Raw genomic sequence first — 13,714 nt, forward strand, 5'->3', positions numbered from 1 at the left:
GGGTGTGTGCAATCGCGTAGATGCTGTAACTTACCGCCATTCTTCAAAGCTAACATATCCGTCATTGTTCCTATCCAAATCATGAAAGAAATCGGCCAGTCGACGGTTCGAGACGCTCAGACCCGCTGTGCGAAAGGCGGTTTGGAGCTCGGAAGCGTCGAGCTTGCCATTGCCATCCTTATCAATGGCTTGGAAAAGAAAATATAGCTGTCGCTCGGTTCGATCGACGAATCCGCGGAATTCTATATATTGAATGGCAAGGTATTAGGCATCGTGTTCGTGACCAGAGCGTCAAGCAAATTTGCAGTGGGGGTGCATTTGTGGTAGCTGGAGACACAGACGAAAAAAAAATGCATCATCAGTCTGATATGCGCACCTTCATATTGAATTTTGCCATCGTGATTCGTATCAACCTCCTTCATAATCTGTTTCAACAGATCGTCGGCATTTTTCAAAGCTGTTTGTCGGTGCCAAGATATGCCAAAGGTCAGCAAGCACAGCTCCCGTCTATGCCGAAGGGAGCCAGATGGATTGTCTGGATGCAAGCAAGCTCACGGTGATCAATGCGCCGAAATCCCTTCTGCAGTCCCTTCAAGTCCAATTCCCCCTTCCCAGTAGGATCCAATCTGGTCCAGAGACGCTCGACTCTGGCGTCGCGTTCATTCTGCGACTCCCCAAACCGTCGCTCCACGTCGGTGACCAGTTTGGTGGTGCTCATGACGACGGCATCGGGCACACGAATGGGCAACGTCGTGCGGCGAGGGACTGCGACAGAAAGCTAAATGAGGCGGTCGCTCGCGCGTGTTGAAATTGATATTTTATTGTAACAGCATCGTAGGACACGGGGTCGATAAAAGCGGCAATTGTGCGATGGGGAGAGAGAAACAAAGAGGTGCAGTGAGGTGCAGCACAGTGACGTCGGAGGAGCGGCGGAGAAGAAGCAAAGCTAATTGCTGCCTGTGTGTGTCTGTTTGTTCCTATCACAAACAAAAAGCCACGGTTTGGGATCAAGCACAGTCTCCTCTCCCTCAACCAGTCTCCATTTGCCGTCTTGCTGCAGCTTTTACCGCCCAAGTAGCGCTGCTACAAGACAGGTCGGGGTTGGCCAGGGAGCATCTAGCGCCTGTATGGCTGATTAGGTGCCGCCTGGGGCTCCGCTACAGGGAATAGCAGCAAATCACAGTAGCCTAATTAGCATAAGCCTTAGTGCCCGGGGCAGCAGTGCAGGTCAGTTGACCGGAACACTCACAGCGAGTCAATCACACAAACCCAGCTGAGATTGATCCATTCAATGTTCATGTCCGGTTCCCTTGTTCCGCTCTATCTTATCTCCCCACCAGCCTCCCACCTTCAATCAGCCCAACCCGTTGATTCCTCCAGTCCTTCTCCAGACCAAGAGCAGTCAAGCTCCAGCCTTGTGTGGCGGCGACGCCGCCATCCATCCATCCTTCCTCCACATCTTAGAATGGAATCAACGATATCGGCTTGAGTTTGACTTCATCCCACTCTCCAGCTCCCCGAGAGTCTGCAGAGTGCCGCCGCGGCGCTGGTCCTTTCAAAATGTCCGCCAATTACTGGGAGTCGACACAGAGGCGGCATTGGCTATTCACCAAGGATCAGCTCTCGATCATGCGCCAGAAGCTCGACGATGATAATGCAGATCTAGTTCGCATGTTTCCCTTGCCGCAACCACGCCATCTCGCCATATATTTCAACCAGCGTATGTTGCTGTATTTTCCATCCCACTCTGAGCACGATATACGATATACGCTCGTCTTGCACTCTACATAAACACTTTGCTAATACTACGGCTGCCAGAACTACTTCGCCTAGCCAAACGCCTGAGTATCCGGCAACAAGCCATGGCCACCGCCCAGATCTATCTAAAGCGGTTCTACATCAAGGTCCCCATCCGAAATACGAACCCGTACCTCGTCATCACAACTGCCATCTATCTGGCCTGCAAGATGGAAGAGGCGCCTCAGCATATTCGTCTTATCGTTACGGAAGCAAGGCAACTGTGGCAAGACTTCATTGGCCTAGATACATCCAAGATTGGAGAATGCGAATTCTACATGATTAGCGAAATGAGTTCGCAGCTCATTGTGCACCAGCCCTACAGAAGCTTGACATCCCTACGAGCAGAGCTATCGCTGGTAGATGAGGATGTGCAGCTCGCCCGATCAGTCATCAACGACTCCTTCAACAGCGACCTGCCGCTGATTTGTGCACCGCACATCATCGCCCTCGTCTCCATCCTTCTCGCACTGGTCCTGCGCCCGAATTCAACCGCCCCCGGGCAGGCAGGGGCAGGATCTGCCGCCGCCGCTGGACTTGCCGCTGCACAAGCTGCGCTCAGCCAAGCGGCGAGTCGTCACAGCCATGGCAACCCTGATCCTCCGACGGCTTCCGACTCCAAGGAGAAGCCGCAAGACCCAAGGATCACCCGAGTGCAGCACTTTGCCGCCTGGCTGGCGGAGGGTAGCGTTGACATTGCGGCAATGGTGGACGCCACGCAGGAAATGATATCTCTGTATGAATTTTACGAGCAGTACAATGAGAAGTTGACCCGTGAGCAAATCAACAGATTTGTCAAGGCGCGCGGTTTGGACAAGTAACTTACAAAATCAAATGCATGGATTAGAGGTGCACAAAGCGGTGTTAGGCGTCATCAATTTGAGCGGAACGGGGATTGTTTTCATATCTCACAGCATTGTATCGCATAGGAAGATTATACACAACACAATACGTTGTAGTCTAAAAGCCTCGTCTACCCTTTCTCTACATGGTACCTCTATTGCCGTCTATCACGTCTATGCCAATCCATGTCCATCTATTGCCGTCTCCAAGCCGCCATAGCAACATTAGCGACCTCCCTCCCCTTCGAAATAGCAATCTCATGACCGCCCTTAAGGACTCTAATATCCACAGCATCCTCGCCCAGCACGGTAAACGAATCCGCAATCCACTCCTCCTTGACCACGATCGGATCCCTCTCAGCGAGAATCAAGCATATTCTCCCCCCTTCCAAACCAGGTATCCTGCCATCTTGCCTCCTCAACGCAAGCTGCTCACTCAGACGCCTCCACACCCCCTCATGCTGTCCATAAATAGGGGCATTTCTAATCGTGCTCATATACGCAGGCACGAAACCCTCGTTATTTCTCAACTGCCACTTCACCACATCGCCTACTTTAGGGCCGGTGGCATCCTCCGCACAAACGGGCACCTGGTCAAAGTCGACGTCTTGCAAGTCGTCGCCCTCGCCACTCGGGTCGGGCACATCTGCGCTTGCCGTGCCGGGTTGAGGTTCCAGCCGGTGTCTGGCCAGGCGGTTTATGAGCCACGAGGGGAGAAGGCCCTCCGAGTAGAGGATGCGGGACTTGAGACTGACGTGGGATGGGCGGACGAGTCCGCCTGGGCAGATGAGGGTTGCGGAGCGCAGGAGATTGGGGTGGTAGGCGGCGAAGGAGGCGCTGAGAGCACCGCCGAGGGAATAGCCTACTATGTGGAAGGCGGATGAGCCGGTCCATGGGATGGGCGATGAGGCGAGGGCGAGGAGGATCTGCGTTGTGTAGAGGCGGTCGTCGTAGAGGAGATCACTTGGTGAATCTGAGTATCCTCGGCCGAATAGGTCTGTAGAAGGCATGAGTACTGGGCTAAACGTAGCAAGTGTATCATGATGACTGTAATGACTACCAGGGATAGATATCATGATAACGAAAACTCACCAAATAGCATCACCCTACACCCTTTCCTCACAAATTCCTTGGCCATGTCTCCCAACGCAACACACGGCGTACCAATTCCATGCAGCAAAAGCACCTTTTCACCATGCTCTGGCCCCCATTCAAATACTTTTATTATGCCGTACGCGGTTTCTACAGTGCGTCCACCAGGAAATACATCCGGGGGGTATGGAAGGTCCAATTTCCTACGGCAGCCTGACGAGCCTGACGGTGTGTCTGTCAACGCCAACTCCGCTGCGTCTCTGGCCTTGGAGCGAATGACTCTTCTCGGTTTTACGGGATCACCTGGGTTCAGAATAGGTCGTAGGTACCAATATGTCGAGAGACATGCCGCGCCTGTGAGGATGGCGTAGTCGATTGTGCGGGATGTGCGGAACTCATAGTGGAATTGGGCCATGACTGAAGTTCCAATTCCAGCTTGGAATTCTTTTCCCCGCTGGCCAAGAAAATGTAGCAGGAGGATGCACAGGAGACAGGAGATGTACTTGGAAATAGTGGCAACTTGTAAATATTATGTCTATCTTCTCCATTGGAGGTCATTTGTTGACCGAGGTTGTCAAACTTAGACCCAATTGATGCCCCACCAAACTCGTTAGCTGAAGTTTGGTTTGCTTCGCTTCGGAATGCGGCAAACGGGCGGTTCCGCCTACCCGGGATGATGTTGGGCTTGGACGGATTGTATCCGATGACGAGGTGCTGCTCGAGGCTCGAGGTCTATAGCATCGAGGGAGGATGCATAGATGTTTGTGGTCAGTCATATTATTCAATAGCGTTTGATTCATTTGTTTCTGTCTTGAGACCCTTATGCGGAGCACGGAGTACGCAGCCTCCCTTTGCTCGTGTCCAAGACCAAGACATCGCTGAGGGCTGAAGACTCATATGGAAATTACAACTTAGGTTGCGCTCGCCCTTGGCCAGGTTCTCGTTCAGGCGAGACGGGAAGTGCCATTGATTGAGGGATGGAAGTACCTGTTTTCTGCAATACTCGCTTTACAACTGGTAGTTGCTTACCTCACACAGAATCATTAACTACATGCAGTTTGTGAACCCTTTACAAAGGACCGTGGTTAGAAGGAGGCCGAAGGAACAAGTAATATGAAATAAAGTCTCATCGACCTTCACCGGCGCAATATGCTGCGGATTGTCAGGTATCTAGCAGCCCAATGCGTTTCGGGCCTCTACCACGTTATCATTGAAAGCCATCAACCCTACCAGGAGCTTCCGGTTTCACGCGTTGGCTTATTCTCTTACGGCCTGATATGCTTGGAAAGTATCCATCGATTTCGGGTCCATGTTTCTTCACCACCGATCTCCTCGTTTTCCAACTTTCAACCTGACCGTCAGCCCAGGAACATGCCCCGGAGGATTCCCGTCTTGGCCGCAGGACAGCATCGGTCGAAGCGGTGACCCAAGCATGAGCGGTTGGAACCGACTTGTGGCTGGGGCGGCTGTGGCAGTTCGAGGCTTGAGGCTCTTTCTGTGCTCATCCACTTCTTCCCATTTCCTTGATTCGGCTAGGCTGGCAGCTGACTGGGTTGTTCAATATGTGGGAGGCTTGGGTTGCAAGCTCCTCACACCAGCCTCCCAAAAGACTCAGGCATGGCTACTGAACGTTCTTGGAGACGGCCGTGGATTGGCTACTGGACTGCCGAAGATGCTCTTTTTTTCTTCTCATCCAACTCTCCATCACATTCTTTGCATTTAGTGGGATTGCTGGCTTCGTTCATGGGTATGGGCATGGGGAACGGGGGAACTTGCCAGGGTCTCATCGTTCAGATGGCGCTGGCACTGTGAGACATCCATCCACATGCACATAACGGTCCAGTCAGAGAGCAAAGCTGGCTTCTCCGTGTAGAGACGACCGCAGTTGCCGACAGTTGGGCAAAGAGCGGTGAACGGTGCGAAACTTGTGCATCAGAAATGGCTGGCTTGCCTCATGGTCATTGAGCTGATCAAGGCCAAATCAGAGGCAGAGGAAAGGAAAAACTCAGCTTTTGCTTGACTATGCTCCGAATACATATTTACATGTACCTCGTGGGTTGCTTGCAAATGTTGTCTGAGGGTGGATCAAGTCACACCAGACACATCTTTGTTTTTGTTGTAGCTTTTGTTCAAGACAAAGGTGGTCGCACAACATTGGTTGGTGCATTGAAGATATTGGTGTTTTGTTCCAATATTGTTGTTTACCTGGTCCTACTGTTCCCTATTGTCCAATGCAGAAGCTTCTTTAGACGAGCGAGCAATTTAAAGTAGAACCCAATCGTGGGTGCCAGAAATATCCAATTGCATTCCATGGTTGCCGTTTTTGGAATCATTATGCCCGCATAATGGTGATAAGCCGCATGACGCTTGTTCACATAGCAAAAGGAGGTCGATTGGCGACACTTCTTCCCCACAAATGGACACGGAGATGCTTCTGCAACAGTTGGATTCATGCTGGGAAGCTTTCCATTGTCATGTTAGTATACTCCGTACTGCAGCATTGGATGTGCTCCACCATGTGTGCCATGCTTATTGCTGTTTTATCCGTGCTTGAGCAAGAACAAGCACAAGACCTGCTGTTCGAAGCATCTGGTGATGAAATTGATCAACAGTATGGAGTGTGGGCTGTGGTATTGAATGAACCATGCATCGCATCAGTCCAACTAGCCGCCAACAGCCCTTACCACATACAGGTTTGACATGATTTCATGACCTCGGTTTCAATCAGCAATTATGCTCATGCACTCCGTGCCGGAAAGTTCCTCAGCCCTTCCTATCTCGATTTTGAATTTGAAGGTCCTTGAGGCCCACGAATCCGGCATCACTTCCAATCCCAAGGTAGGAGAGACGGAGTTCGATAAACGCAAAAATTTAGCTTGCTGATCGCCTGTTCTGGGCAAAGCCACTGGTTTGCCAGAGTGGTAACACCTTATGGGTTGGCTGGTTGGTCCCAATCCAGGGCCGGGTCAGATATTGGTTACTTATCCCGTTTGAGCTTAGGAAGGGGGTTATGAGTGCACCCGCTATTCCCTGTAGCTGCCGGTGATCACCAGATGTGTGAGCATACATGCAATGTATCGGATGATGGTCGAGTTGTTGACGTCAACCCATCGTGTCTCGCAGAAGAGCCGGGCAATGGAGTAACTCGGGCCACAGTTCGCCTCGTGTGGTCTGGGTCAATCTCATGGCACATGATGTGAGAAACATTGACACTCGATTATCGAGCACTGGCAGAACAAATATGGCTTGACTTGGTGGTGAACCAAAAGCCCAGACACCATGATCCGAATCCCTGCTCAGGGTAGAAGCCCATTGGTCCAGAGGGATGGATGTGTGAGGGCACCAAACCGGCAATGTTCCAACTGGCGCAATCGAAGTCCAGGCACACAGGCTGACGCCAGATTGAACCAGTGAGGTTGTGAATTTGGCCGCTGTGGCCTGCCGCGCATCACTCTCTTTGGAGTGCTGAGAACCAAATGTCCTTTCAAGTCAGTCAGACGCACAGCCAACATTAACAACCTTGCCGGGGTTGGAGGCAACGAACGCCACAGTGCGGTGATGTCTGGTCTGCTGGTCTCGTTTTGCTTGTTTCTCAAGCCGCCACGTTGTGCAAGATCGTGCAGTTATCCCAGCTCAAGCTGCTGTAGCCCCGCTGGCTGGGCATCTGGTGACTTCTGGGAGGTTCGGGTTCCTCCCTCCCTAGCCTTCGATTTGAGTCTCAGCGAGCGCCTCCATGCAGGTGCTTCTGTGGCTCGCAACACCGTGCGGCTGTGGCCCTCGGGTTGAACGACAATGAGCTGTGGAATGCTGACTTGTGTGATTCAATGCATTCTGAGGAACAAAGTGCAGTAGCACTGTAGAAATGGTCAGCTCTGTTCGGAGTAACACTTCTCTCAACTGTACTCGTCCTCGTTTTGTCGTCTGTCGAGGCGTCGGAGCAACCCGAGTCGTAGTGGTTCCACCAAGCGCTTCTACCGTTTCACCTGGTGGTGCTGAGGAGCTACCAGACAGTTTCATATCCATCAACCTAGCTACCTAGGTAGTTAGTATGAAATATGAATAACTCAGGTAGGATGACGATATGTCCAGTGGGGGGTTCAGAATGAATTTGATCAAGGAAAGGTATCGCATATCGCGTTGTATGCTGAGGCATATTGAGCTGTGTTGGTGCATGCTTGCATATATCCAAATACCTTTGACCACAGACTGTAGATTCTTTATGGTTTGCGCTTCACAAGCTTATAGACGTCAGGTACTGTAATACACGGATCCACCTGCATTTCTCAAAGCCGCCGTCAAAGAATTCTGGCCGCGGTCTCACGACCAGTTTGGAACATAATATGAACAGCTAGGGAGGTGTCTGGTGGAGCTGGAGCAATTTCAGAATCTCAACACACCACTTTCGGCATCCCAATGGAAAAGCGGGCAAGGGGCGACGGGGTCCTGTCAGATCGTCTCGCTGCCTGCATGAGCTCAAGTGTTCAGTTTGGTCTGATGTTTGGCGACGTCAACCGCTCAAAGTGAAGCACCAGGGTCCCGCAGGGTGCCAGCTGGAAGGGAGGCGCAGGTACGGAAGCACCATTGCAGCTTCGAAGTGAATGGTCCTTGATTGACTGTACAGTGCAGACGGGCTGCAATATTCTGAGGCAGAGCGTGATGGTTCCGTCTAAAAAGACAATGGCTGGGACAGAAAGAACAGTTGACCTCTCAGCCTCCTGTTGCCTCCCAGCCCCAGTCGCAGTGCTTGAGAGCAAGATATCCGGGATGTTGACGATGTTGGTCGGTCTCTTGATGTGCCTGCGAGGTTCGTCCCGCAAAGACCAAGCGCCTGGCTCGTTGCCAAACAGCCGACTTTCACACTAAGCTTAGAGGGTAAGCTCGAATGATAACAATAGCGGCACGAGGCTGAACTGCATTGGGGCGGGCCGTTTGATGCAGAGTGCCTGGCATGACTCCAGGATGGTGACTCCAAGGTGGTGTGCGTCCCTTTTTGCACGCGTCAGGTGACCGGCAAATGTTTTGGTCAACCAGGCCATCAATCTTTGTCATTGTCATGCCATGCCAGAATGGTTTGTCCTTGACGGGAGAAAACTAATACCGCTGATCGACCAAGGTGATTTAGAGTTACTATTTCCAAATTCTGCGTTGAATTTTTGTCCGCAGTGGATAAAGGCCCCGAATTTACAACGGTCACCAGCGCTTCAGGGTAACAGCAGACTTATTCGGAGATTGCATAATGAAAGACGGAGTGCCACACAGCCTCTTCCCTCTTGCTCTTTGACATTCAAGTTGCAATTTGCACCCATATTCCGTGGCTGTACGTGACGAAACACAAAATGTCCCCTTCACCCCGAATTACTGCACCAATGCCAGTCATGGCTAGCAGTGGGCCTTGCCACGGCTCGTTGATGGGGAGAGATTGAATGAGATTCCGAGAGGCAGCTGAGCATTGAAACAAGTGGAAGAGTCACTGCTGGATGACTGATAGACAGCGGGTCCATTGGATTACGCAGGTTCGCAGGCATGGAGTTGGAAATCAAGTATGACGCCAGGGGGAGACTGTGCTGTGTCTGGAAGGGACTGGAATGAGTGCCAAGCTCAACTACTTGAGCAGAGGAGAACATTGAAAGCCACACCTGGAAGTCTCGTTGGTGACGCTGTACATTTGCATGACAGGGCGCAGCACAGTGCCAAAGGTATCGACTAACAGGACACATCATCTTGGAGGTAAAGTCCCTCGGGTGGGTTGAGTGTGGCCATCTGGCTAATACTGCTTGCTCATGTGGGTGGCTCAAGATCTCAGTGAGTGCATTGAGACGATCTCGGTGATGCGCCATCGGGAGGCCCGTCAATAATGGCTAGTACCAGACTTGAAGTGTCTGCGTGTCTCGTGCCCAGCCGAATACACTTTGGGTCTGGGTTGAGGTAATAATAGCACGAGGGATCTGCTCCGAAATGCCATGGCATCTCTGGCGCTGGGCAGTGCAACCCAGATGCAAGTGCGTCACAGCCAGCACTTGAGACCAAGCCGTCCTGGTTGATGCGTTCGATACTCGCTTTGGCCACCCTTTGGCCACCCGTTTCCAAGTACCGCAGCGAATTCTCCCCAACAGACTACCGATCGAAGCGGCGGCGGCGCTGTCGGATGAGAGGGTGTGATGGCTGGGAGGCTGCTTCGAGATTGATCGGCTCCTGTCTGGTCTGCATTGAGAGTCCAGATGTCCCTGAAGCCCCGGACAGAACCTTGCGAACGCAACGGAGTTGGCTGGCCGCAGGCTTAGTTCCAGCTTGTCAAGAGGCTGGTGCCAGAACTGGCACTGGACCTGAAGAACATCTGAACCCTGATGAAGGATGCTCAATGCGCCTAAGCCCAGCGCCAGTTAGTGGCAGCCTAGTGGCCAGTGGATCAACAGAGTTGAGTCCAGATGTCATGTCTGGTCCATGTCGTCTCGGCCGCTGACGCTTATCTACCTAGGTACTTGGACCAGCCAGTGTCCCAGGCCTGCCCAAAGCCAGAAGCAGGCGGCAGGCAGCCCAGCCAGAATGTTGTGGGTTCTGCGTGCGGAAGACTGTGTCAGACACTGTATATTTGCGGGTCGAATGGATAGCCCCCGCCCACAATTACACCATTGGCGCTTGGTCCATTCCAAATGAAGTCTAGCCCAACTGTCTCCCTACCCAATCACTATCTAGTGGCAAAACGATGTGGGGTCAGTTTCCACACCTCGCCCTCGAACCCCCATTCGCCGCCTTCGTCAACTCTTGCACATTTCGCTCCACCTTTTCCTGTCCCCAACCAACAAAATCCCTCTGCGCAAGACGCTCATGCCCGCTGGCCCCCGGTTCCGACCTTCATCTGCGCCTGCGCCTGCGTCTGCACTTGCCTGCCCTCCACCCACCCGCCTTCGACCGCCCACCAATACCTCTGCTTCCGGGTCCAGTCTTGTCTCGTCCTCGTCCCTCGCCTTACCATCCGCCCGCTTCCCATTCATTCCTCTCTTCCTCTTCACCCACTCACACGCACACACTCCCGCAACGCACGCACACTCTCTCGTCTCCCACAAACTTGAACCTCTTCCTCTCGCAATCCCTCCACCTCATCCCTTCTTCTTTGTTCAATACATTCTACACCTCGTCGCCTTGCTAGACTTCTCAAGACTCTCTTCATACGTTTGATAGCCTTGTGCGGCCTCATTCATAGCCATTCGATATTAATTCAGCTGTTCGCTGTCAGCTTCTCCGCACCAAAGCAAATCCAGTCTGCATATCACTCGATCCGCAGCGCCCCCAATCAAAAGCAACCATCTTTGGGTGTTGGAGACGATTACTCTCATAGACTACAACTCCAAAGCATTTATCGTGCTGAGCAACACATATCATGGCTTCATACTACCATTATAATGCGCAGGCAGCGCACGGTGCGCCCGTGTCGCACAATCACGGCGGCCACCGCAATCGCAGAGCTCCTCGGCTGTCGGTTTCACAAAACGCTCAAAGACAATTTCGAGGTGCGCGCAGCATGAAGGACCTGAATGAAACCGCTGCACTCTCTGCCTTCCGAATGAAGTTTGAAGCCGGCCGTTCCTTTGAACTGGAGGATGATCTCGAGTTCTGTCCCAACCTTCTGACCGAGACGGATGTAAGTAGAGACGGAAGCCCTCCCCTTGGCATTGTTTCCAAGACACAACCATCTGTCCCCTGGAATCTTCTCTCGGGTTTTGTACAGAGTCTTACATGCCGTTCAATCAATAGCTCGTCTCCATCTCCAGTGCCTCTGAGCGCTCGTCACTAGCCAGCAATTCTCCCGAATCTTCCCCGACGCAACAACCACAGACCGTTGCGCCTGGCTTCTCCTTGAACTCGACATCTGCCGCCTTCATTCCTCCCAGCTTTCAGACACAGCACTCGAGCCTGAAGCTTCACCAACCCTCGGCCACTCGGGGTCGCAACGCTATCCCGATCATCAACCCAGCCACGGGCATCACCATGTCCAGCCCTCCTCCTTCAGTGTCGCCCGCCGCGATGCAGCAGTCTCTTGGCCGTCGATGGTAGAGTGTGGTAGCTCGAATCACGTGTCCTTGATGGATGTGATGTCGGGTTCCGTGGCTCTGCCAATGTATGCCATGCACTGTATTCTAATAAGATGACGCTTCAATTCTGCTTTGATCTCCTTTTCGGTAAACTGTTCATCTTGGCGGGCACACCAATGAAAACAAAAAGGTTGGAGAAGGCGGGACAATTTTCTTCCTGGCGGGCTGGGTTCCTCGGGGGTAGGTCTGTTTCTGTGGGCTGCTGGCTTGACTGTTGGCTCCCTCTTGCAACCTCTCACCTCTCTACGATCTGTACAAGCATAATTAATCGACATAAATCACCACTTTATCATCGACAGATATCCGCGAGGGACTTTAATTCGGCAAGGTTTGACAAAGCGATACCAATTTCTTCGTCTTTTTCGTCTTCTATTTTCGATACACAAATTTCAACTCGACTTGGGGTGTCTGCCTCGCAAGATGAGGCCAACTGACACAAATTGGGCGTTTCTGCATTTTAAAAGATCTGCATTGGAATTCGGCAGCATGGGAGCCAATGGTGGAGTTGACGATTGGCTTTTTATTTACTGACGACTATTATTGCCCGGCATATTTTCATCCTGCTTGTTATTTTTTGGAGCGTGTGCGATGACGAAGTTCTTCTATTCTACCTAAAATGTTTTATCGCCCTACCTTTACAGCCACGGGTTATGAATTCATCACAAAGGGAAAATCTACCAAAAGAATATATAGAAATGGGCTTTCTGTGTACAAGGAAAGCGTTGGGGGCAAACGGATTGTGTTCTTGGGCTGAGAGTCACGTATGGTATTGGATTTGGCGAGCAGCGGTTGGCGAAGACTTAGCGTGTGTCTTGTGTGGCTTTTGCGCGCATTGACGAACTGGGATCTGGTTCTTTTGGGCTGTTTTTGTCTTTACGGGGAGTTGGTATATTGTCATTTGGTTATACTTTTTTGCGTTTTGTTTGTTTACTTGACAAACATGCGCGGGCTTGTTGGAAAGACGCCTTGGAAACGCAATGGAATGATGAAAGAGGCTTGCCTGTTTTTTTGTTTTATTGTACGACATGTTTGGGGTGTTTTTCTGGCCACAACAAGACGGCCGTGTTCAGTTTTTTGGAGTGGAACTGGCTTCATTCGGCATATCGGAGCCAGCCTTTTTACGTTTCAACTGGGATGGGTCATTGGTCATTTATTTGCAAAGCATATATGTATGGGTGTGGTTTTAGGGGTGGCTCAGCTCAGCTACGGCATGATCTGGTTTGCGGGTCGGGTTATTTGGGATTTCACGGGCCGCAGCGCCCTGGTGTTGCAAATTTGCTGGGATCTGATACTTGCGCTGATTGTTGCGAGCATGTTTTCTGGGATACGGTGGTTTCATAAGTACTATTACCTGAGGTTGCGATACCGCGGCCTACATGGCCAGCTGCGATGAGAATATACGATATGTTCATAAGAATCTTGATGAAGCAGATGCAAAGTGATTGTGGTTTTACAACAGATTCAACGTGACGTACTGACGCCATGTGTGGTGTGACATGACATGATCTGGATGAAGTGAAGGAGAGTGTGAGCAACTTGGTGCTGGTAGGGCCTTGTATGCAATTGATTCTGCCACAGTCACTTGGTATAAGGCTCGAGTAAAACATATGAGACTTGGTCACTTTAAACGATAATGTCACAAGCCTTTGTCAATGAATCCGTTCGGGAAAGACAGTCGTGTGTGTGTCGTGGTGATGGGCATCCTTAGAATGGACCAGATGTGCATCGCAATCGTGACGTCAGAAATACTCCACAAAGGCATTCGACCAGAACGAAGATGCAGGGCAAGGTCCGTATATTTAGCTTGATGGAATATTCTCCAATTACGTCGGATGCTTTTCAATTCCTCCATTTCTTCCCTTTGACTTTGACCTCAAACACTCCCAACTAGCC

The 13,714-nt window shown here is 51.5% G+C and overlaps 7 protein-coding genes across 7 annotated transcripts in view; 3 read left to right on the forward strand and 4 right to left on the reverse strand.

Annotated features, from left to right (window-relative positions):
* The window catches only part of VFPPC_13469 (calcium dependent mitochondrial carrier protein), a gene marked incomplete at both ends in the record, with an annotated part of 2,692 nt that extends 1,974 nt beyond the window's left edge, over nt 1–718 (reverse strand). The window contains 3 exons of the mRNA XM_018291245.1: nt 35–242; nt 377–457; nt 556–718. Coding sequence (XP_018147629.1) covers nt 35–242; nt 377–457; nt 556–718 — 452 coding nt within the window. The remainder of the gene's footprint in view (nt 1–34; nt 243–376; nt 458–555) is intronic.
* An 842-nt stretch (nt 719–1,560) lies between these two features.
* VFPPC_03448 (RNA polymerase II holoenzyme cyclin-like subunit) lies at nt 1,561–2,618 on the forward strand (the record flags this gene model as incomplete). Its single annotated transcript, XM_018282947.1, has 2 exons — nt 1,561–1,720; nt 1,819–2,618. 2 exons carry the CDS (start codon nt 1,561–1,563, stop codon nt 2,616–2,618), a joined length of 960 nt encoding a protein of 319 aa, XP_018147630.1.
* Nucleotides 2,619–2,833: 215 nt separating this feature from the next.
* VFPPC_03449 (alpha/beta hydrolase) lies at nt 2,834–4,146 on the reverse strand (the record flags this gene model as incomplete). Its single annotated transcript, XM_018282948.1, has 2 exons — nt 2,834–3,636; nt 3,732–4,146. The coding sequence occupies 2 exons, from the start codon at nt 4,144–4,146 to the stop codon at nt 2,834–2,836; spliced, it is 1,218 nt and encodes a 405-aa protein (XP_018147631.1).
* Nucleotides 4,147–6,076: 1,930 nt separating this feature from the next.
* Nucleotides 6,077–6,430, forward strand: VFPPC_03450 (hypothetical protein; the record flags this gene model as incomplete). The annotated part of the gene is made up of 1 exon (XM_018282949.2): nt 6,077–6,430. One exon carries the CDS (start codon nt 6,077–6,079, stop codon nt 6,428–6,430), a length of 354 nt encoding a protein of 117 aa, XP_018147632.2.
* Nucleotides 6,431–8,212: 1,782 nt separating this feature from the next.
* Nucleotides 8,213–8,786, reverse strand: VFPPC_15656 (hypothetical protein; the record flags this gene model as incomplete). Its single annotated transcript, XM_018293409.1, has 2 exons — nt 8,213–8,563; nt 8,610–8,786. The coding sequence occupies 2 exons, from the start codon at nt 8,784–8,786 to the stop codon at nt 8,213–8,215; spliced, it is 528 nt and encodes a 175-aa protein (XP_018147633.1).
* Nucleotides 8,787–9,076: 290 nt separating this feature from the next.
* VFPPC_03451 (hypothetical protein) lies at nt 9,077–9,448 on the reverse strand (the record flags this gene model as incomplete). The annotated part of the gene is made up of 1 exon (XM_018282950.2): nt 9,077–9,448. One exon carries the CDS (start codon nt 9,446–9,448, stop codon nt 9,077–9,079), a length of 372 nt encoding a protein of 123 aa, XP_018147634.2.
* A 1,661-nt stretch (nt 9,449–11,109) lies between these two features.
* On the forward strand, nt 11,110–11,783 carry VFPPC_03452 (hypothetical protein; the record flags this gene model as incomplete). The annotated part of the gene is made up of 2 exons (XM_018282951.1): nt 11,110–11,370; nt 11,484–11,783. The coding sequence occupies 2 exons, from the start codon at nt 11,110–11,112 to the stop codon at nt 11,781–11,783; spliced, it is 561 nt and encodes a 186-aa protein (XP_018147635.1).
* Nucleotides 11,784–13,714: the final 1,931 nt, after the last annotated feature.

This window comes from Pochonia chlamydosporia, chromosome 2 (assembly GCF_001653235.2).
Source record: "Pochonia chlamydosporia 170 chromosome 2, whole genome shotgun sequence".
NCBI lineage: Eukaryota > Fungi > Ascomycota > Sordariomycetes > Hypocreales > Clavicipitaceae > Pochonia > Pochonia chlamydosporia.